This window comes from Enhydra lutris, unplaced genomic scaffold (genome assembly GCF_002288905.1).
Source record: "Enhydra lutris kenyoni isolate GAN:26980312 unplaced genomic scaffold, ASM228890v2 scaffoldscaffold3, whole genome shotgun sequence".
Taxonomy (NCBI): Eukaryota; Metazoa; Chordata; class Mammalia; order Carnivora; family Mustelidae; genus Enhydra; species Enhydra lutris.
Window position 1 is genome coordinate 25,063,617 of NW_019154087.1, and position 25,143 is coordinate 25,088,759.

The 25,143-nt window shown below is 35.0% G+C and overlaps 1 protein-coding gene across 1 annotated transcript in view; it reads left to right on the plus strand.

Annotated features, from left to right (window-relative positions):
- The window catches only part of LOC111154496 (pyrophosphatase (inorganic) 2), an 88,562-nt gene that overhangs the window by 46,622 nt on the left and 16,797 nt on the right, over positions 1-25,143 (plus strand). The window contains exons 8-10 of the mRNA XM_022514123.1: positions 10,934-11,061; positions 14,108-14,193; positions 24,415-24,484. Coding sequence (XP_022369831.1) covers positions 10,934-11,061; positions 14,108-14,193; positions 24,415-24,484 — 284 coding nt within the window. The remainder of the gene's footprint in view (positions 1-10,933; positions 11,062-14,107; positions 14,194-24,414; positions 24,485-25,143) is intronic.

The window sequence follows — 25,143 nt, forward strand, 5'->3', positions numbered from 1 at the left end:
ACACACACACACACACACACACACACACACACACATACACATATGCCATATCTTCTTTATCCATTCATCTTTAATGGACATCTAGGTTCTTTCCATAGTTTGGCTATTGTGGACAGTGCTGCTATAAACATTTGTGTGCATGTGCCCCTTCGGATCACCACATTTATATCTTTAGGGTAAATACCCAGTAGTGCAACTGCTGGGTCATAGGATAGCTCTATTTTCAACTTTTTGAGGAACCTCCATGCTGTTCTCCAGAGTGGTTGCATAAGCTTGCATTCCCACCAACAGTGTGGGAGGGTTCTGCTTTCTCCTCATCCTCGCCAGCATCTGTCATTTCCTGACTTGTTAATTTTAGCCATTCTGACTGGTATGAGGTGGTATCTCACTGTGGTTTTGATTGGTATTTCTCTGATGCCAAGTGATGTGGAGCACTTTTTCATGTGTCCGTTGGCCATCTGGATGTCTTCTTTGCAGAAATGTCCATTCATGTCCTCTGCCCATTTCTTGATTGGATTATTTGTTCTTTGGGTGTTGAGTTTGATAAGTTCTTTATAGATTTTGGATACTAGCCCTTTTTCTCATACATCGTTTACAAATATCTTCTCCCATTCTGTCAGTTGTCTTTTGGTTTTGTTACTGTTTGCTTTGCTGTGCAAAAGCTTTTGATCTTGATGAAGTCCCATTAGTTCATTTTTGCCCTTGCTTCCCTTGCCTTTAGCGATGTTCCTAGGAAGATGTTGCTGCGGCTGAGGTCGAAGAGGTTGCTGCCTGTGTTCTCCTCACGGATTTTAGTGGATTCCTTTCTCACATGGAGGTCCTTCATCTATTTGGAGTCTATTTTCGTGTGTGGTGTAAGGAAATGGTCCAGTTTCATTTTTCTGCATGTGGGTCTCCAATTTTCCCAACACCATTTGTTGAATAGACTGTCTTTTTTCCATGGACATTCTTTCCTGCTTTGTTGAAGATTAGTTGATGATAAAGTTGAGGATCTATTTCTGGGCTCTCTATTCTGTTCCATTGATCTATGTGTCTGTTTTTGTGCCAGTACCATGCTGTCTTGATGATGACAGCTTTGCAATAGAGCTTGAAGTCCGAAATTGTGATGCCACCGACTTTGGCTTTCTTTTTCAACATTCCTCTGGCTATTTGAGGTCTTTTCTGGTTCCATATAAATTTTAGGATTATTTGTTCCATTTCCTTGAAAAAAAATTGATGCTATTTTGATAGGGATTGCATTAAACGTGTAGATTGCTTTAGGTAGCATAGACATTTTCACAATATTTGTGCTTCTAATCCATGAGCATGAAACATTTTTCCATTTCTTTGTGTCTTCCTCCATTTCTTTCATGAGTACTTGATAGTTTTCTGAGTTAGATTCTTTGCCTTTTTGGTTAGGTTTATTCCTAGGTATCTTATGGTTTTGGGTGCAATTGTAAATGGGATTGACTCCTTAATTTTTCTTCTGTCTTATTGTTGGTGTATAGAAATGCAGCTGACATCTGTGCATTGATTTTATATCCTGACACTACTGAATTCCTGTACAAGTTCTAGCAGATTTGGAGTGGAGTCTTCTGGGTTTTCCACATAAAGTATCGTATCATCTGCAAAGAGTGAGAGTTTGACTTCGTCTTTGCTGATTTGGATGCCTTTAATTTCTTTTTGTTGTCTGATTGCTGAGGCTAGGACTTCTAGTACTATGTTGAATAGCAGTGGTGATAATGGACATCCCTGCTGTGTGTCTGACCTTAGCGGAAAAGCTCTCAGTTTTTCCCCATTGAGAATGATATTCGCTGTGGTTTTTCATAGATGGCTTTGATGATACTGAGGTATGTATCCTCTATCCATACACTTTGAAGAGTTTTGATCAAGAAAGGATGCTGTACTTTGTCAAATGCCTTTTCAGCATCTATTGAGAGTGTCATGTGGTTCTCGTTCTTTCTTTTCTTAATGTATTGTATCACAGTGATTGATTTGTGGATGTTGACCCAATTTTGCAGTGCAGGAATAAATCCCACTTGGTCGTGGTGAGTAATTGTTTTAATGTACTGTTGGATCCTGTTGGCTAGTATTTTGGTGCTCATCATTTTTCTACTGAGACGATATATTCTATCGATATATGGAAATTCCTTGGATATTTTGGTAGTTAATTCTTTATCACTTAGGCTGCAAATATTTTCTCCCCATCTTCAGAGAAACTGTGGCCTTTTGGCTTCTAGAGATTTCAATTTTGATGTATTCTTTTTGTCCATCATTTTTATATATGACTTCAACATTTTGTTTCTTAAGGATTTCTTATATAGTCAAAAAGGTGTTTTTGTTTCCTCTTTGTTCTTTTGTATATTTTTTTTAACAATTGGATCTTTAATCTATGTGGAATTTTATTTTTCCCATATGTATGATTTTTCCAACACCACTTACCAGAAAAATCTGTTTTCTTCCCACTCTTTTGAAATGTCTCCTTTATCATATATTGCATTCTTATTTATACCAAGAGTCTGTTTCTGGATTCTGTTTAGTGTCAGTGATCTATTCCTGAGCCAGTGCCATATTATTTAATTACTATAGCCTCATAATAAAACATTTACAAGACAAATCTTTCTCTTTTAGTTTTACTTTTTCAGACTTGTCTTGGTTTTTCTTATGCTTTACTCTGTGCACATTTTGAGATCAAATTGTCAAGGATTTATGCTATCATTAATAAATGTTTGCATCAATGAATATATTTATATATTTTGTCATTTATTCAGGAGTTCTGTTATTTCTTTTAGTAAAGTGCTTGTAGATTATTGTGAAGATCTTGTTATATTTTATGTTAGATTTGTGTCTAGGTATTTAGCACTAATTTTTCCAGCACAAGGCTTGTTACAGTGCCTGGCATGTTATAGGTGCTCAATAGATTTTTAAAAGTGATGAATAAGTGAATATGCATGTAGTTATTGATAAATAGATAGATGAGTGTATTGAGCAAAATCTGAAAATAATAAATCCAAAATAGGTGAATTTTCATTTATTTTAAAGAAGATATTTATTTGTTTATTTATTTATTTATTTTTATTTATTTTTTTTTTTTAGGAGAAGATATTTATACTTAAAATTCTGACTTTTTTTTTTTTGGCATTGTCATTACTTTATTGATGCTGATGCCTGTAATTTACAAATTTTGAGGGACCATTACGCTGAATTGCATCTATCTCTCAAACACAAATTGATTTGTGAAATTCGGGAAACCAGAAGAAACACACACACACACACACACACACACACACAATTTTTTACATTTACCCACATATTTGCCATGTCCATACCTATATATTTTGTTACAGAAAATAAAAAGAAGCTGAAGATCTATAGTTTCCATTTGTTGTCATTTATCTTCAACATGAAGAGTTCAGCATTTTTTTGTAATGCAGTTCTGCTGGTGATGAATTTTCTCCATTTCATTGATCTGATACTGTCTTTTCTTGCCTTTGTTTTGAAAGTGTAATTTCACTGGATATAGAATTTTGAGTTAAAGAGATTTTTGTAAAGGTGTTCCATTTTCTTTTAGTCTCCACTGTTTCTGATAATAAATCAACAGTTAATGTATTATTATCCAGTATATAATGTTTTCCTCAGACTATTTTAATGATTTTCTCCTATTTTTAGATTTCAGCAGTTTTTCTGTGATATGCTAAGCTGTCCTTTCCATTATATTTATCCTTCTTAGGATATATGAACTTTGCAGATCTTCATGTCCATGTTTTTACCACATTTGGGTAAAACCCACATTACTTACTGTAATCTTTTTTACCCCATTCTCTCACCTTCATTGAGACTCTTAATACACATATTTTAGACCATTTTCTATTGTCTCACTGGTAACTAAAGCTCTCTTTATGTCTTTACGGTCTTTATTCCTTACTCTTCTTCAGACAGGATAATTTTGATTGTTTTTGTCTTCTACTTCTGTGATTTTTTTTTTTTTTTTTTTTTTTTTTTGGTCAAGTCCAAGTTCTGCTATTAAGCCCATCTGATTTTTCTTTTCATATACTCCCTCATATGGTTCTTTTTTCTGATAGTTGTATAATTTTTCCTCCTTGACTGAAATTTCCACATGTTCAGTGCTTCATAATCATATTTTTTTGAATGTCCTTGACCGTGTTTGTAATAAGTACTTTAAAATCCTCATTTGCATGGGTCATCTCAGGATTGGTTTCTTTTGGCTGTTTTTTTCTCTTGATTAAGAGTCCCAGAAATATTCTAGTATGTGCAATAAATCTTATGGTCCTTTTGCTTTTACCTTACAGGTATTTTTGTTCCATATTGAGTCTGCATGGTGTTTATCTTGTTTTTGAGTATTTTTGGTTTTCTATTTTTATGTTTTCTATCTCGGTGTAGGTAAACCTGAGGGAGTTTGTTGAAACATGAATTCACTGCCTCATTTTTGTCAGAGGTTTCTGTTTTCTATAAAGGGAAGTGCTTCAGATAGTAGGGCATTGCTTTTAATTGATTGATAATGTGTTTAGTGTACTTGAACTGACTGAGTCTCACTTTAGAAATAAAGGAATTTTATTTATATATTTCCTCTCCGTTCCAAATGTTTTAAAAAATGGTTGTTTAGATTTAACTTAAACATGGTAGAAATGAAAAAACTTTATAAGAACTAAACTGCAGTAATACTAGAAATAAAGGTAAATGTGTACATCATTAAATAAGAAATTACAAATTCATTTGAGGCCTGAACTTTACCATAAGAAAAAGTATGTCTGTAGAAAAATGTTATGATTAAGTGTGCATGTGTTTATGTGTGTGTATGTCCAGATGCCTTTCCTGTTATTTTTATTGCTTGTTTGCAGTGCTTATATCAACGCCTATCTTCAATTTCTTAGTAGTCATACACATTAAACATCAAATAACTGTCAATATTAATGAAAATTTGTTCAGTAATTTTCTTAATTATTAGTTCATATTTATTTATTTTTGAGCATGTAAGACTCTAAGTTTGCCTGTAAATATAACTGTGTCTACATTACATGGAAAAGGCTTTAGGGGATTGGAAGAATTATAATTCTTAAGAATTATCCCTTTTTTTTATTAAATGATTTTTAATTTGTTATTTTATTTAATCTTCACAACAACCTTGATTTTGTACATTTTGTGATTGAGGAAACACACAGACCAAGATGATGCACTCTGTGAGTGCCAGAACTGAAGTTTGAACTTAGTGCCATTCCAAATGGGATATTTTTCATAGTTTACCTTATTTCTTCTTATAAGCTTTGAGTATTCTTATTTTTGTTATTTTCTGAATATTCTTTTTTTTTTTTAAAAGATTTTATTTATTTATTTGACAGAGAGATCACAAGCAGGCAGAGAGGCAGGCAGAGAGAGAGGAGAAAGCAGGCTCCCCTAGAGAGCAGAGAGCCCGATGCGGGGCTCGATCCCAGGACTCTGAGATCATGATCTGAGCCGAAGGCAGCAGCCTAACCCACTGAGCCACCCAGGCGCCCCTATTTTCTGAATATTCTTAAGAGTCTTTATTTCCTTTTGGACCAAAAAAGGTTTTCATTAAGTAAATAACAAAGAGTATATTTTTCTTTTTTTGTTTTCAATATCCAATTTTTAGTTATACAAAAAGTTGAGGGGACTGGGTGTGATTCTTTTTTGGTAGGCAGGAAATCTTTTATTGTTGATTTTTAGATTTATTGTATTGTTTACTGGATTTGTTGTCCTCATTTTCTCATGCTTAAAATTTCTTTATGTTCTATTTTTAATACATAATTTAATATATCTTCATTTTTAAAGTTCATTATTGCTTTACTATATCTCTAGATTAAAAGATCTCATAGTTTAGGTATTTCTCATTCTTGATGAGCTCTCTGTATGAAATTAATCTTATCAGCTCAACTTTTCACCTCTTTTACATCATTTGTTTCTGAAATCTAGGTAAAATTGAAGTCTAGGCAAGCACATAGGACTAGAAACTCTCCCTTGTGTGAGATTGTGTGTATATTTTTAGTAAAAACAGAAGAAACTTCAGTTCACAAACCTTTTTTTTTCTTTTTGCTTAGTAGATCACAGTTTGTGACATTTTTTTTAGGTTTTAGAAATAAGTGAATTGGTATATACTGAAAAGAAACCAGATTACAGGAAACATATACCAATATCTCTGATAAAGGAAAATAAGTTACAAAAATTTCTTTTAAAAAATGTGAAGTATTACGATCCTTTATTGTCTACAGGCAGAATGATGGGTTTTGACTAAGATATTTTATTTTTTTATTTTTTATTTATTTTTTTTTAAAGATTTTATTTATTTATTTGACAGAGAGAGATCACAAGTAGACAGAGAGGCAGGCAGAGAGAGGGAGGGAAGCAGGCTCCCTGCTGAGCAGAGAGCCCGATGTGGGACTCGATCCCAGGACCCTGAGATCATGACCTGAGCCGAAGGCAGTGGCTTAAACCACTGAGCCACCCAGGCGCCCCTGACTAAGATATTTTAGATTAATTTCTTTGCTTTTATAAATTTCTAAATCAAAATTAGTTAAGAAAAACTAAATTAAACTGGAGAGTGCTAAACTTGGAAAAGCCAAATTGAGCTTTAAAATTTGTTACTGTATTGCATCATCATTTTCTGTTTTGCCTTATAGCTAGCATTTAATAAAGAAATTTATAAATATGCCAATGGATTTACATAGAACTATGATTACTTATAAATTATATATTTTTAGTTTTAATGTAAAAATTCTCTTAAGGAAACTCCATGTAATCTTTGTTAATTAAACTTTCAAGTTTGGAAACAGATTTATTATAAAGTAAATAATGGCTGTATACTACTTGTAGGAAGTATGACACCTTTTATGGAGCTTTAAAAAGTAAACTAGGGTGATAAATATTTAGGTAACTGCTTTTAATTGTACTATAATTTAAATTGTTACTTAATATTGCCAATTATTCCTTTTTAGTTCTTTGAAACTTTAAATTTTATGTAAGTCTGATCTTTACTGGGTTTTGTTTTTAATTTTTTTTTTTCATTGGTAATCCCCCTCGGTTCTGCTTTCTAAAAATATCCCCAATTGACCATTTGTCACCACCTCCACAAAACTGCCATTTATCTAGGCCCTCATCCTATTTAATCTGTGTGGCTTCTCTGTGTAGTTTGTTGCTTGATTTCCTTCTGCTTCTCCCTTTCCACAGTCTTTTACCTACACAGCAAAAAGAGCTAGCTTCCTAAAACCCATACTCCTCAGCCCAGAACCCTCTACTGGCTTCTCATCTCAAAAAGGATGGCCCTTAGAGTCCTTTGTGACTGGCCTGTGGCTGCTCCTCTCATTTCCTCTCCTTACACTCTTTCTTCACTCTTCTCTGAACATAGGGCTTTCTTACTGCCTTCCTTAAACATGTGAAGCACACTCATACTTGAGAATATTCGTACTTCCTGTCTTCCTCTCAGGACTCGTCTTCTAGATATCTGAGTGAGTTGTTCCTATACTTCATCCAAGAATTTGCTAAAATACTTTTTATCAGAGGCTGTTCCTGACCTTTCATACCTAAAATCCTTTTTGCAGAGATAGATATACATAATTGTAGATTTTTATGTCTTTTTCTCATCCTTAAGTATTTTTTTACTCAGGCCTAATTTGACAACAGGTATTTTTTGCAACACTCTTTATTGAATTCTTTCAAAACATTCAAATTACTTTTGCAGAAATAGAATCTTTTTTGTACTATCAAAATCATTGCCTCATATAATAATTTACTAATTCTCAAGATTTTAACTACTGATACAGTTGGCATAAATGTTTTGAGCATAAACACACCTGATGCATGATAAAGCTAAAATTTACCTGGTACAAGCAAAGTGTGGACTTCATTCCAGAGTTGTCTACCAGACTCAACATACATACCACTATGGACATCAGTCGAGAGTATTTTACAGAAGTGCGAAGTCTTTGTTAATAATCCACGGAGTTGATCAAGTAGATCTCAATTAAAAGAGTTTGATTCGTAATTAAAACAAACTGAAATGTTTGGCTTGATTATGTAAAAGAACTCTTCTGGATTATTCTGATTTTATTGTTCTGTTAGTTGATCTTGAAAATAGGTTGTGTAATTATTAAAATAAAAACTTCCATTTGAAGTTAACTCCAAGATTAGGAATAAATGACTTCTAGAGAATTACTGTTTTTCTTAACATATATAGTAAAAAAATGACGTCTAATGAAAAATTATGCAAGTGTGTGAAAGTGATGGTTACACAATATTGTGGTGTGCTCAAAAGTAAATTTTATATTGTGTATATTTTACCACAGTAAAACTAAAAAGAACATCTACACTTGCATTCTTTTAACATAAGGAAAACCTGTGACAATGTAACTCTACAGTATAGAAGAAAAAGCAGAATTCATGGAATTAGAAGACTTGTATAATACTAATTATGCCATGAATGTACTGGACAAAGTTTGGCAATTTCTTTTGCATTTTCTTAGCTGTAGTTTTCTTATATTTAATATGAATATACTTCTCAGTTTTATGAAGAACAAATGAAGTTGTTCAGCTTATGAAGGACAAATGACGCCTTTTTAAAATTATAAATCAGTTTACGGATTGTAGGTATAATTTTTCATATTTTCAGAAGAGTAATTAATTCATCTGGCTATTGGTATTAGATATAAGATTTTTGGCTTGAGGCATTTGCTGTTGAGGTTTCTGTGTATTTTGAATTTGTGTGTGTGTGTGTGTGTGAAAATACATCTTTTCCTAGGTTATAATTAATTGAGAATGGAAATTTTATCTTATATTTGGAGTGTTTTGTTGGCATTATTAAATTGTCAAGGTTTCTCTTATTGTTGTCTTTGCCTAACAAGCCTTCATAATGTCTGAAGAGAAAGCTGCCTAAGCCGAGTTAGATATTGGATAACTTAGCTTTTCCTTTCTTATTTGAAGTCACTTGGTTAAAAAGCATTTCCAAAAAAAAAAAAAATTGCCGTGGGATAGAGAACAGTAGATTGGGTAAGGTACAATGATAAAGTAATAAATCAGATTTAAATAATAGAAAATTATTTATTTTGAACCATTGATTAAATTGTATTGCATTTCTGCATTAAGTTCAGTGAATTTAAAAGATTGTTTTTCCCTCTAAGAAAATAATGAGTGGGGGGAGCTCATCAGTCAATTTAAGAGATATTTTGCAAAAATACAGTATGTGGGAAAATGATCAATAGAAAGTTCACTTTAGCAAGAAGCACCTTCTGTACGACAAGAAGAAAATCAGAATTTGAAGAGGAAACAATGAGTATTAGATGAAATATATATTGAGTGTTCTATTTTGGACATGACAAAGAACTCTATGACATAAGATACAACATATAATACTTAAAAAGGTCTTAATCTTTTTAGAATTCCCTATCTTTAACATCTTCCATTACTTAGAAGTATGTATTGGAAAAAAGTATGTATTGACTGTGATTAATAGAGTATGTGCCCTGTATTCAGTTTCAAGTAATTGTTTTTTTCCCTTAGTTGTAATATTTCTGCCGTTTGCCCCAGAATTACTTGAGATAGATGTGTGGCCCATTGATGTATTTAAAAATGTTAAATTTGAATGACTCAGGCTTTCATTTGTTGTGGTTTATGCCATTCTTACGCTGTCTGCCTTACCACCCTCAATTCACTTACTTGAAACATCTGGCTTCTGGAGACATAATGTAACTATTACAAAACCTTGACGAAACAAGCAAAAGGCAAGCACAGCAAACAAAAGCATAATTCCTAACTCATGCCTGCAAAATGCTTACCTTTCCCTATCATGCCTGTGAATGGAGATTCCCACGAAACTTGGATGAGCAGGTCTGAAACCAGTGGTCTTTGAATTATCCCAATGCATTGTGTCACGTATATTTAATAATAAGTTTTTCATTTTTCAAACGCTGTCATGGCTGTTATATTGTGCATAAAGGCCTATGATAAATTTCCCCTAAGTCAAAGTCTGGTGGAGAGTACAGATTGCTAGTTTTACCTAGTTATTCCTCATATTTTATTTAATTGATATTTATTGGGAAGGATACATTCTTTGGAGACCTCTTTTGGAGAAGGGTCTGTTATTAATATAGTAATATTTCCAATTATTTAAATGAATGTCCTCAAAATGTGATGGTTGGGCTGTTCTTGTGGTAATAGAACTTAAATCCTGGAAATCAGTACAGAATTTGAAATGAAAAAAACTGAACCATCCAGATATCACTCTGTTTAAAATTGCCATATGCATTCTCTTTCATACTCTGCTTTATTTTTTCTTCATCAGACTTTTACCACTAAACATTGTATATTTGTCTCTCTGTTTGTTGTCTGTCTCTTCCTACTATATAAACCATGAGCGTAGGGGCTTATTTCTGTTTACTGTTTACTGTTCTACTTTACTGCTTAGAACAATGTCTGACACAGAATGAGAAACTTAAGTATTTGGTGTGTAAGTGTGTAAAACCCTTCTCATCTGACTTTAGTGTATCCTCTTCCGGGGACTGCCCTCTCCATTTTATCTTCAGTTGTCCTTTAGCTTAATATTTCAAAAACACAGATCCTGATGTAAATGACCTTACCCTTTTGCTCACAAAATGACATTAGTCCTTAAGTATATCTCTCTCACTACATTGCTGTTAGTTCTCTCTTTGCTTTAATTAGACCTCTGAGCTCCTTGAGGAAAAAAACTTTGTTGTCTTCATCTGCTTATCCCTCGTGCCTGCCATACTATCTGAAGGTGCTTAAGAAATGTTGTAGAATGGAGTAATGTTTTACATGTGAAAAAAATCTCCAGTCCAGAGGTAGTATGGTACATGTTAATGATTATGCTGAAAGTTAGCCCCAGAGGTGGATTCTCATAGTCCAGTGTTTTACCACTAATGAGAATGGATTTCAGCTTTTAACAAAAAGCATTTTGTTTCTTCACCTGCAGATATTGATGATGTTAAGAAATACAAACCAGGTTACTTGGAAGCTACGCTTAATTGGTTTAGATTTTATAAGGTGCCAGAAGGAAAACCTGAAAACCAGTTTGCTTTTAATGGAGAATTCAGAAACAAGGTAAAAATGATAATCTTTATTTGAAAACGGACCTTGTGATACTTGTACAATACTTCTTTCAGTTTGGGGCGTTTCTTATGTGAATATTTTTAGGTAACACGGTAACAAAAGTGTTTTATATTGACTTCAATATTTAAGGACATTTTATCATATATATTTAAGAGGTTTTTTTTTCAGGAGATCTAAGTGAATTAATAAGCTTTGATACATATATATATTCATCTCTTTATCTATTGACAACTCCCTCGTCTCAGAAAATGAAGGATTTCCATGGTTAGTTTAACTCCGCAAACTGTGTATGAAGAAGCTTCCATTTCCTATTCTGGAGAGGAGAAAGTTACTTACTTTACTTACTGTAAATCCAAAGGGGCTTCCCCTTAAGAGTTCAGTCTACCATGACTGACTTAAGCTGCTTAACAATTAAGAAAGCATTTGAATTATCTTACTGTCATAGGATTTTTCTATTAGAATACCACAGAGTTAGCATGAAGTTTGTCTGATATGACAAATGGAGAAAATGGACCAAAGACATCAAGTCTAAGTCATGGAATATTTTTTTTTAAAGATTTTATTTATTTATTTGACAGAGAGAGATCACAAGCAGGCAGAGAAGCAGGCAGAGAGAGAGGAGGAAGCAGGCTTCCCGCTGAGCAGAGAGCCGGATGCGGGGCTTGATCCCAGGACCCTGAGATCATGACCTGAGCCAAAGGCAGTGGCTTAACCCACTGAGCCACCCAGGCGCCCCACATGGAATATTTTTTTAAAGTTATCACCATTATTTAAATTACACATACACCAACACTTATGTGGGTACTAATAAGTAAAATATATGTAAAATAAACAATGTGAATGGAAACTTAAAATTTATAATAAATATCTTGCTATATAAGAATTTATTGCTTGCCCTAGTATTTTTGAAGAGGTGCATTCAAAGAATCCTTAAGATCTTGAGGGCTTTGTCTAAGACTTAGTAAATGTAGATACAAAATTTGTTTTCAAATAGATACTCTTTCTTTCTTTTTTTTTTTTTTAAGATTTTATTTATTTATTTGACAGAGATCACAAGTAGGCAGAGAGGCAGGCAGAGAGAGAGGGAGGGGGAAGCAGACTCCCCACTGAGGAGAGAGCCCGATGCGGGGCTCAATCCTAGGACTCTGAGATCATGACCTGAGCAGAAGGCAGAGGCTTAACACTGAGCCACCTAGGTGCCCTGATACTCTTTCTTAAAAATAAAATATTAAAAATTTATAAGATAAATTATTTTTTGGTTTTTTCCTGTAAAAAATTTTATATTTTTCATTTGAACTTTTGTGGCTCCTTATTGCCTCAGGGTAAAATTGCTAAATCATGAATTTATAGAATGAGGTCGTTTGGGGTAGTTTTTTTTTTTTTTGGTTGTTGTTTTGTCTTTGTTTTCTTTTGCTTGATTTTGATAAATATTAATTTTTTTCTGAGTGAAGACTAGGTCAATTATACAACCTGATTTTGGAGCATAATATCTTATTCATTGCTTTTTACCACTTCTGTTTAAAATATAGTGCCTAACTCAGGAAAATTAAATTGTATCTCTTCACCATGTTTTTTTAACTAGTATGTTAGTCACCATACAGTACTTAATAGTTCCCCATATAGTTTTCCATGATTCATTGTTTGCATGTAACACCCAGTGCTCATTGTAATATGTGCCTTCCTTATCCCCATCACCAGGCTAACCCATCCCCTTAGCCCCCTTCCATCTGAAACCCTCAATTTGTTTCCCAGAGTCCACAGTCTCTCATGGTTTGTCTCCCCCTCCAATTCCCCCTCCTTCATTTTTCCCTTCTGATGTCCTTCATGCTATTCTTTGTGTCCCACATAGAAGTGAAACCATATTTGAAAAGATGACACCATGTTTGAAAAAGATTTTTCCTGCCAACTCCTTTAAGCAGGTGGAAAAGTGATTCTAAATAATCATAATTATCTGAATGATTCGGTTAAAAATCTTTCTTTGTATTATCCGGACAATAAATTGGCTTTTTTGTCCCAGATCTTAAGTGGAACTCCCCAATACCGCCTCTTAGGGCCATAGTCCTTTATCTCAGGCAACAATAGAGCTGAAAGGACTTTTTTTTTTCCCCCCCAGAAGTACATTTCTCATTATTACATCTTGGTTCCCAAGAATTTTTATTTTCTTCATTTCTTACCATAATGTGTTTAGTTGTCATAGAAAGAGAAAGGAGGTAGTATGAATTAGTTAATATATAAGGACCCTCCTTAAGGAAAATTAGCAACATTAGGAGGAGAAAAATGAAATTTGCTGCTTTGGAATAACAAAGCAAGCGTTCCTTTAGATAGTCTTCTAGATACGGATCTAGCAAGAGGTATATATTGTTGATTTTGCATTTGGGGCCACAGTAGGAATTTATACTAAGAAAAAATTTGAGAATGTTTAGGAGGCTTACTACTTTTAGACAGTGGATATTCTAAAATGATTATACAGTTAGACTGCAGTTTTGATGGTGATGGAATTAATAGGTATATGCTTACTTACAGGCAAGGGGCTAGACTAAGCACTTTGTACAACTTGTTTATCCTTTCAGCAGCTGGTTAATTTAAATCAGATGTTGGCAACTTTTTTTGTAAAGCACCAGGTAGTAAATCTTTTATATTTTGTAGGCTATATGGTTTCTGTCGCAACTTCTCACCTCTGCCATTGTAGTGCTAAAGCAGTCATAGGCCATGTCACAAATGAATGGGCATGACTATGTTCAATAAAACTTTATTTATAAAAACCCGTGGTGAGCTAGATTTGGCCTATTTGGGCCTAGTTTACCAACCCCCAAATTACAATTTCTCCATTACCTTCTACTTAACAGATGAAGAAGTTGAGAGTTAGATAAAGTAACTTGCTCGAAAGTCACACAGCTGATAAATAAGGCTGCCAGAATTTATACTCAGGTTTGCCTGACTCCAGAGCTCGTATTCTTAAAAATAAGCTGTCATAGTGAGAGTAGTTCCATGTTAATATAATGATGTGATCTTTATGTCTGTTTTTGGTTTGAAATAGGCTTTTGCTCTTGAAGTTATTAAATCTACTCATGAATGTTGGAAAACATTGCTTATGAAGAAGTGTGATGGAGGGGCTATAAGTTGGTAAGAATTCATTTTTTCTGTGTAATGTTATTTTATTATTAATGGTACTAAACAGCTATATTATACTAGTCAGATAAAAAAGGAGAGTTGGATTTTTTTTTTTTTTTCCATTTAAAAATTGCTTATGGAGCACCCATTTGGAAAGCAGTACCAAGTGCTGGACACTATGAAAGTAGGAATTGACATGGTCACCTTTCTCAGATTTATAGTTTAGTGGGGGATTCTGTTGAGTAAACAGGCATTTTAATTATTATACATTGTGATGTATGCAAAGATGGGATAAAAAGTGATTTTTCAATATGCAAATGGTTATTTTGTTTATGTGTAACTACTACATCATTTCTTGGTGAAATAGTAATAAGCCTTTTTATCCAACATGATCTGGGTCACTAGCTGATTGATGAAAGGGAATCAAGCGATAGTAACATACATAACTCATTTTTTTCTATTTTAAAACATTTAAACGTACATTTATTTACTCCTCTTTGGATATAGGGCTAAGACCTTTTCTGTATATGTTCCAAATAAGTTATATATATTCTAACATAATATAGAATAGAAAACCTCAAGATAAGATCCTCTAATCCTTAAACTCCTTACAGTTAAAAACTCTTAAAGATTCTTAGGTTCTGTTTCCTAAACCTTTTTTTACAGTTTTCTTACCCACATTACTTTGACACCAGTTATTATAGTGAGTTACCTTTATTGAGGCTTTTTAGCCTTTGTAGTTTTAGAGCCTACTTAGTGTTCATAGAATCTGTTCTTTTTCTACACTCCCTTCTTTGATGAGCATAATTACCACTTAAATTATGAAATAGTAAAAAGGGCAACTCACATCAACAGGTTTAGAAAAAAAAAACAGTGGGCTCTTGGTAAGCCTAACTGTAGGAAGCAAACACAGATAGTCATTTTAGAGAGTGGAGTGGCACCCAACTTCATTGTCCCCTTCTCGGAATCAGGAGAAATTCAGAAGTTATTCACTCTTCAACAAATACTAATTTGAAGGTCTTCTGCCAGGGACTCTGCTGATACTAGGATTATTGGTGTGACTATAATAAAAAGAATCCCTGCCCTTTTGGAGCATGAAGTCTGGGAATCAATAGAGATGTTAAAGCAATCATTATAATAGGGGTGCCTGGATAGCTTAGTTCAGTGTACAACTCTTAATTTCACGTCAGGTCATGATCTCAGGGTTGTGAGACAAACACCTTGTCAGGCTCTGTGCTGAGCATGGAGCATCCTTGAGACTGTCTTCCTCTCCCCCTATTCCCTGTTCACATACTCTTTCTCTTAAAAAAAAAAAAAAAAGATGAAATCATTAGAGTAATCAGATGGAATAAATAATTAGTCTAAAGAAATATTTTATCCATGTCATCGAGAGGCTCATCTTGCCTATAACACAAATGCATGGGCATTATACTTCTCTTGTAAGCTCAAGTAACATTGTCAGTTCACTAATCTCCTTTCTTCTTATGTCTTATGCAGACCACTTTTTTAGCATAATCTTAAAATTGACCTGATTGTTTCTAATTTAAGTAATACAGTTTATTAACAAAACTGGGTATAACTGAATGCCTTCTGGTCCTGACTATCCTACTAATTAGTAGGCCTAGGTATCCTTCCTGATATTCTGAGATATTCTAAGTGAGATAGATATTCATGTGGTAAGCTCCTCTAAAAAGGAGTCTCTCGGTGTCCAGAGAAGTATTTGCTTGCTGTGTGCTTTCATCTCCTTCCTTACGGTACTTTTTGAAAAGCTTTTGCAGTCCTTGAAGGGTTTATATGTTTTTCAGGTTCCTCAGCTACACAGCTAGAGACTGTTGATTTGGTTAGCTTTTTTTTTTTTTTTAAAAGATTTTATTTATTTATTTGACAGAGAGAGATCACAAGTAGGCAGAGAGGCAGGCAGAGAGAGAGGAAGGGAAGCAAAGCAGGCTCCCTGCTGAGCAGAGAGCCCGATGCGGGACTCGATCCCAGGACCCCGAGATCATGACCTGAGCCGAAGGCAGAGGCTTAACCCACTGAGCCACCCAGGCGCCCCTTGGTTAGCTTCTCTATAGCTTGATGTCATTCCTTCCATGCTGAGTATAATTATCTTTACTCTGAGGGTAACTTCATTTGTACTCTCTGGAGTCATTTTTCTGTAGTCTCCTAGGTAATGATAAGGATTATGTTAACAGTAAGAATTGTCATTTATTGAACTTTGTACTATTTTTCGGGTTCAAAGTGTTTAGTATATGTTACCTTAATTAATAGTCACAAGAATTCTGTAAGATATGTATCATTGTCTCCATTTTACTCATAAGGAAATTGACAGCACAGAGAGATGAAGTGATCTCAGGTCACACCAAGTAGTAGAGCCAGGTTTTTTTTTTTGTTTGTTGGTTTTTTTTTTTTTTTTAAGATTCTATTTATTTATTTGAGAGAGAGACAGTGAGAGAAATCATGAGCGAGGAGAAGGTCAGAGAGAGAAGCAGACCCCCCGCGGAGCCGGGAGCCCGACGTGGGACCCGATCCCGGGACTCCGGGACCACGACCTGAGCCGAAGGCAGTCGTCCAACCAACTGAGCCACCCAGGCGTCCCTAGAGCCAGGTTTTAAGCCAGATTCCAAATGTACTCTTACCTCTGTCTTTTCAAGGAAATACAACTAAATAATTTTTTAACTTAAGAATTTTCAGGACATAAATTTCTGGGCATAAATTTTATGCATCTAGATACTATAAAGTCAGAATCTTCAGATTTTAACTCGTTTTGTCCATTATTTTCTTATTTTTATCACTACTTGATTTGTAAAAATATATTCACAATAGTAAAGTTTTTATTCCTTTTGTCTTAGTAAATTTCTTTTTTCTCTTAATTCCTTAAAATATACACTGTTACTGATTAGTGACCTCCCCCATTCCTTTTTAGCCTATTTTCCTTACTCAGTTGAATTTAGGTCCACATTTTTTTTTTTTTAATCACAACATTTCTCTCAAATCACATACAGTGTGTTTTGAGAGGAAACACACTATATGTGATTAGGAAAACTGGAAAATTCAGATGCACTGTCTCCTTCTTTAAACCCAGTGAATTAGGCTGTCTGAGGAGTAGGGCCTAAGCTTCTGTGTTTTAAAGCTTCGTACGTAAGTGCTTTTGATAAGCCTCTCTGCTCAAGAACCAAAAAGTCCCAACTTTTCAGAAAAGAATAAACAAGACCTTCTAGGATTTGGCCCCTGCTACCTGTCTGGCCTCATTTTCCATCTCTTCTGACCTCTTCATGTTGCAACAACGTAGAAACAATTGTTACTCCACAAACACCATGCTCTGATTGACCTCTAGGCCATTCATGCTGTTTCCTTTGCCACTATTTTCTTCTCATTTCTTTCTCTTTTTTTTAAATTAACATATAATGTATTATTTGCTTCAGAGGTACAGGTCTGTGAATTATCAGTCTTAAACAATTCACAACACTCACCATAGCACATACCCTCCCCAGTGTCCATAACCCAGTCACCCTATCCCTCCCCCTCCACCTCCCAGCAACCCTCAGTTTGTTTGCTAAGATTAAGAGTCTCTTATGGTTTGTCTCCCTCCCCTGTACCATTTTGTTTCAATTTTACTCTCCCTACCCTCCACAATCTCCTGCCCTGCCTCTCAAATTCCTTATATCAGGGAGATCAAATGATAATTATCTTTCTTTGTTTGACTTGTTTCACTTACCCTCTAGTTCCATCCATCTCATTGCAAATGGCAAGATTTTGTGGGGTTTTTTGATGGCTGCATAGTATTCCATTGCATATATATACACACATCTTACTTACCCATTCATCTGTTAATGGACATTTAGGTTCTTTCCATAGTATGGCTATTGTGGACATTGCTGCTATAAACATTTGGATGTACATGCCCCTTGGGATCACTACGTTTGTATCTTTAGGGTAAATACCCTGTAGTGTGATTGCTGGGTTATAGGGTAGCTCTATTTTCAACTTTCTGAGGAACCTCCATACTGTTTTCCAGAGTGGCTGCACCAGCTTGCATTCCCACCAACAGTGTATGAGGGGTCCCCTGTCTCCGCATCCTCGCCAACACCTATAATTTTTAGCCATTTTAACTGGTGTGAGGTGGTGTCTCACTGTGGTTTTGATTGGTATTTCCCTGATGCTGAGTGATATTGAGCACTTTTTCATGTGTCTGTTGGCCATTTGGATTTCTTCTTTGCAGAAATGTCTGTTTATGTCTTCTGCCCATTTCTTGATTGGATTATTTGTTCTTTTCGTGTTGAGTTTAATAAGTTCTTTATAGATTTTGGATACTATCCCTTTATCTGATATATCATTTGCAAATATCTTCTCCCATTCTTGTCAGTTGTCTTTTGGCTTTGTTGACTGTTTCCTTTGCTGTACAAAAGGTTTTGATCTTGATGAAGTCCCAATAGTTCATTTTTGTCCTTGCTTCCCTTATGTTTGGCGATGTTTCTAGGAAGAAGTTGCTGCAGCTGAGGTCAAAGAGGTTTGCTGCTTGCGTTCTCAAGGATTTTGATGGATTCCTTTCTCACATTGAGGTCCTTCAACCACTTTGAGTCTATTTTTGTGTGTGGTGTAAGGAAATGGTCCAGTTTCATTCTTCTGCATGTGGCTGTCCAATTTTCCCAACACCATTTGTTGAAGAGACTGTCTTTTTTTCATTGGACATTCTTTCCTGCTTTGTCGAAGATTAGATGACCATAGAGTTGAGGGTCTTTTTCTGGGCTCTCTATTCTGTTCCATTGATCTATGTGTCTGTTTTTATGCCCATACCATTCTTTCTTGATGATGACAGCTTTGTAATAGAGCTTGAAGTCCGGGATTGGGATGCCACCAACTTTGGTTTTCTTTTTTAATGTTTCTTGGGCCATTTGGGGTCTTTTCTGGTTCCACATAAATTTTAGTATTATTTGTTCCATTTCTTTGAAAAACATTGATGGTATTTTGATAAGGATTGCATTAAACGTGTAGATTGCTTTAGGTAGCATAGATATTTTCACAATATTTGTGCTTCCAATCCATGAGCATGGAAAGTTTTTCCATTTCTTTGTGTTTTCCTCCATTTCTTTCATGAGTACTTTCTAGTTTTCTGAGTACAGATTCTTTGCATCTTTGGTTAGGTTTATTCCTAGGTATCTTACGGTTTGGGGGGTGCACTTGTAAATGGGATTGACTCCTTAATTTCTCTTTCTTCTGTCTTGCTGTTGGTGTATAGAAATGCAACTGATGTCTGTGCATTGATTTTATATCCTGACACTTCACTGAATTCCTCTACTAGTTCTAGCAGTTTTGGAGTGGAGTCTTTTGGATTTTCCACATAAAGTATCATATCATCTGCAAAGAGTGAGAGATTGACTTCTTGGCCGATTCGGATTCTCATTTTTTGAACGAGCTAACTTACTTCTCTTTTTGAGACTTGGTTTTGACTTTACTTTCTCTAGGAAGCTTTCCTTCAGATGAACTGGCATTCGAGGACACTACATTCCTTGCTCCCTGTGAGCTTCTGTCATTGCATTTACCAGTTACTAACTGCTTGGTTTATGAATTTGTCTCCTCTTCTGAAACATAAGGTCCTCAAAAGCAAATAAATAAGGATACCTTATTCATCTTTATATTCCTTATGCCTGACATGTGGTAGCCACTCAGTAATACCTGTTGGAGTAAATTGTTGACTAATATTTTAAAACCAACAGGTAGTTGTTGTTTTTCAAATCTAGTGCGACTCTTCTGCTTCCAGGATCCCTGCATATATTAAATTCTGTAACTGATACTTTGAGTAGTCTTCTTTGTGTTGTTGTTTTTATTCTTTTTTTCCATGGCTTAGTATTTACTACTAAGAAAGCTACATATTCTTTTACTACTTTTTCTACTTTCCTACTTTATACTACTACTTTTACTACTATTCTTTACTACTAAGAAAGCTACATATTCTTTTAACAGAGATAATTTGATGATTTCTATTCTTCCGTAAAGTAACTTACTACTGTGTTGTAGGAGAAATAGAGTTTTTGCCATTTAAGCTTTACTCTTCAGCCCCTCTTGATCTTTCTTCCACCATGGCTTATTTATCTAATTTTTAAGAAACCAGAGATGTACTGTTTATTTTGCCTGTATATTTTATTTCACCATTATTTATCCTGACTCATCTATTTTCCAGATTTTTCAGTTTTTTCATGTTTTGATTCCCAGATGCACTTCTAGAGCATCTGAATTTTTTAAATTTAATTTTTTTTTAAAGATTTTATTTATTTATTTGACAGACAGAGATCACAAGTAGGCAGAGAAGCAGACAGATAGAGAGAGGTGGAAGCAGGCTCCCTGCAGAGCACAGAGCCCGATGTGGGGCTCGATCCCAGAACACTAGGACCATGACCTGAGCCGAAGGCAGAGGCTTTAACCCACTGAGCCACCCAGGTGCCCCTTTAAATTTAATTTTTAATTCAGTTTTACTTAAATTCAGTTACTTGTCATTTATTCATAAGTTGTTTTATATTACTTTATATTATAATTACTTTCTTATTTAATGTACTCTGTATAGTACTGTCAGAATTATCTTTGACAGATACACATGTGATTGTCATTTTTTTGCTTAAAAACTTCTTGTGGCTTCCTTTGATCTTGAATATAATCCAGCTCTTCTATATATTAAACAGCATGTCCAGACCTACTTTTCTAGCCTCATGTTCTGTCCCCTCCTATCTCATTGTCTTTCCTCCATGAATGCATGCTCATTCTCAAGAAGCAGTTCTGCAGTGAACTTTTATTTCTTTTGGGCAGATTACCTGTGCTCTCAGATCATTGCTGTACACTCCTCTGTGTAGAACTTGGTATGTTTTATTATTTTTTTCAAAGATTTTTTTTATTTATTTGACAGAGATCACAAGTAGGCAGAGAGGCAGGCAGAGAGAGAGAAGGGAAATAGGCTCCCCACTGAGCAGAGAGCCCCATGTGGGGCTCGATCCCAGAATCCTGGGAACATGACCTGAGCTGAAGGCAGAGGCTTTACCCACTAACCACCCAGGCACCCCTGTTTTATTATTTTTTTTTATGCTTTGAGTTTGTATCTCATCACTTAGTGACAGGACTTGACACATAGTAGGTAGTTTACACATGCTTGCTGAATAACTCTAAGTATTACAAATATACAGATCTGTTCTTCCAAATTGTGTAGGTCTTAAAATTGTTTCTTTTTACCTTTCTAGAGGAAGGTGTATTTGATCTATGTATGTAGAGCTCCAGTTCTTTTAGCTTTCTATAGATTTACTTCAGTGTCAGTTTTCTTCTGTAAACTCTTGAGGTTATGGTCCAAAATCATTATCATTCTTAGCTCTTTAAATTTTTTCTCTTCTTTTTTCTTGACTACTTTGCTTTAGAATGAAAAGTCTTGGCAAATCTGTATCCTGGACACTGTCTTTGAGGATTCTAATGAGTGTGAGCCTTTGTCTGATTTGGGATTGTGGGGAAGAAAATAATTTTCTCTTTACTAAAATGTTCCATATTGCTTGCCTTGTAAATTTCATCTTGTATATGTCTATTTATTATTTGCAGATATCTTTTTATATAGTCAGTCATTTTGTACTATTATGTATCTATTAACGCACCTTTTTACTATTTTTGAATGAAGTTTGGTTTGTCATCCGCGGCATTTTTGGTATTGCTGATCATCTGGTGTCATGTCTGCTTATTTTGGTTAGCAAGATTGTGTATAGACTATATAATGTTTGTAAATTTAGAACAAAATATTTAATATCATATTATAAAAAGGAAAGCAGCAGTCTCCTTAGGCCTTATTTTAAATCTCATTTATTATAGACACCTTCATCTGAGTCATTCCTTCCTTTAAAAGATTACACTGCTTCTTTTGCAGGCCATAATTGTAGTTTAAGACTAAAGAGAATGCCTAAGTATTATAAACTCCACAGGGGTTCAGTGGTTCAGTATTACATCCCCAGCATCTAAACATGTCCTTAACATTTAGTATAAGAATAATTTTTGAATCAGTAAATATGAATCAGTATTAGCTATTTTTACATAAGGAGCAATTTACAGAAAATAAAAATGTTTCTGATAACATGCCTTCAAACATTCAAAGTACATTAAATTCAGAGGGAAATATATTACAACCCAGATTGTACACTTTATTAACTAAAAGGATGTCAGTGAGGAAGTTGGCACTGTTTTTCGCTAATGGTAGTAGAAGAGCCTATTGGAGAAAAATTAAGAGGCTTCGTGATCTCTCATCTTTATATTGGTGTGCCTTGTCTCTCTTAAGTCTATTTGTATATACCTTCCATTTCATTCTTGAAACAGCCGTACTGATAATTTGTCCAACATGAAAATGGCAGAGTCTCTTGGCTTTCCTCTGTTCCATTGGTTACTTGTCAAGATATTTTACTGGGGATATTAAGAAGTTACTCAGAATTTTAAAAATTTACATTATTGGCTTTAATATTGACTCTTCTACCATTTCTGTTGATGGTTTGCTTTGTTGTAGCAGCAGAGGGTTACTTTAGAAATAGGTAATCAGATTTAACATAAAACCCTGGATATCCAGTTAAATCTAAATTTTAGAGCGATTCATCTTTTAAAAATAAATGTCTCATGCAGTATTTGAGACACACTAAAAAATAGTTTGATCTTACTTGAAATTCAAATTTAATTGGGTATTCTGGATTTTATCTGGCAGCCCTATTTAGAGAAGATTCCCCTGTTTCTTACCATCATTTTCCCAGAATTTCCAAGGTATGTTTTACTTAGGTTTAGTTGTAATGTTAAAAACATTGTAACTGGGGCGCCTGGGTGGCTCAGTGGTTAAAGCCTCTGCCTTCAGCTCAGGTCATGATCCCAGGGTCCTGGGATCGAGCCTCACATCGGGCTTTCTGCTCGGCAGGGAGCCTGCCTCTTCCTCCTCTCTCTCTCTGCCTACTTGTGCTCTGTCAAATAAATGAAAATCTTTAAAAAAAAAAAAAAAAACATTGTAACTAGCATATTTAGCATACACTGTGCTTTCTTCAGAGGACTAGGACTTAAGACTTTGCAGTGTCTAGTTTTTTGCCCTGTTCTTTTAAAATGTAGTTTTGACATTCTTTAGGAAACATCTGACTTATAAGGCCTTACCTTTTTCAGTTTTTAGCGTACTTAAGTATGGGCTGTGGAGAAGAGAATACAAAATAGTCTTAAAGATAATGCCAACTTGCATCAGATTTTATTCATGCCAAGAATGAAAATAAATCCCACATTGTGAGTCTGGATAGAAAGCAGAACAGCCACTTAACAGTAATTGCTGTATACCCAATGTCTGATTACAGACAGATGTAATTATAAAGATAAATAACTAGACAGATCTTTTTATCAATATATCCCAAAATATTTCACAAAAACCATTATGAAAGTGCATTGGATAATATATATCTCTCAGGTCCACTTGGAGGGCAAGTATGTGTGTTTCATCTTCTTTAGGGATCTTCTAATTACTTTCCCTTTGGTTTTAACTCCTTCACTGCCTCTTTCTGTATCCATTTTAATCTAATTTCTTTGATGAAATTTTTAAAAATCATTCTTAGTATCTTTGGGAGGAATGATGCCTCTGCTTCCCTCCAGCAAGTAGGAAATACACAGTGGGTGACATGCTTACGGGGATAGCCTACCAATCCCCGTTGTGTGGGAAGGCCTTGACCATGGACGGGGCTCCTGTCTATGCCTCCCTGAGCTTCCCTCCCCGGAAGAAAACTGAGTTTTCGTATTCATGTGCTTTCCTCTCGCCACTCTTAGCTTAGCCTTCCATACCTAGCTGAGGGATTCCATAGCATCTTTCACTGGCCAGTTGTAGTGTTTATCACCTCACCTAGATGAAGATTCTTCCTTATAGTCATCATTCCATGTGTCAAGTTTGGTTTTTCTTTTCCTCACTAAAGTCCAAGTATAGTTGTGTTGTACAGTCTTTTATATACCAGGAGTTTATTTAGATTTGTATACTATTATTTAAATTTAAAAAAAAATTTAGAGTGTGTAGTGCTATGGAACACTATGTTTATAACTGCCTGAAAGAATGTACAAATATCTCAGTTTATATTCATTAAGTCCTTTTTCACTGGCTGGAAATAAATTACTGGAGTTCTGCATTTAGTGTAGAGTATTTGGAATTGGTGTTCTTTTTTAGTAATTGCTTCTTTTTTATCCCAATTAATAATAACATTGTCTTTTCCTCTCCAGCACAAATGTGCAGGTATGTGACAGCCCTTTCCATTGCACTCAAGAGGAAGCAAGATCAATAGTTGAACTGGTAAGGGGCAAATACTCAAAGCATCCTTTAACCTTACAAACTTCATGGGGAAATCTAGCAGAAATTCTGAAAAAAATCTAGCAATGAAATGTACCAAGTATTTTGAGAAGGATAGTTAAAAAACAACATTAGAATCTATTCTTTTTTAATCTGGAGAATTGAAAATCTTTTAGTTGAATTTTTAAATTCTATTTTCTGAAGTACATTAACCACATTGGGGCACCTGGGTGGCTCAGGCAGTTTAAGTATCTGACTCTTGCCTTCAGCTCAGGTCATGATCTCCTGGTCATGGCTCTGTGCTCAGCAGGGAGTCTGCTTAAGGATTCTCTCTCCCTCTGCCCATCCCCCCACTCATGTTCTCTCTTTCTTTCTGTCAAAAAAAATTTTAAAAATAAGGTACGTTAACCACTTATTTCATATGAAGCAACTTTTCTTAGTATCACCAATTTATGGTTTATGATTTTGTTTATTTATTTGTCAGAGAGAGAGAGAGAGAGAGAGCAAGCACAGGCAGACAGAGTGACAGGCAGAGGCAGAGGGAGAAGCAGGCTCCCCGCCGAGCAAGGAGCCCGATGCAGGACTCGATCCCAGGATGCTGGGATCATGACCTGAGCCGAAGGCAGCGGCTTAACCAACTGAGCCACCCAGGCGTCCCACCA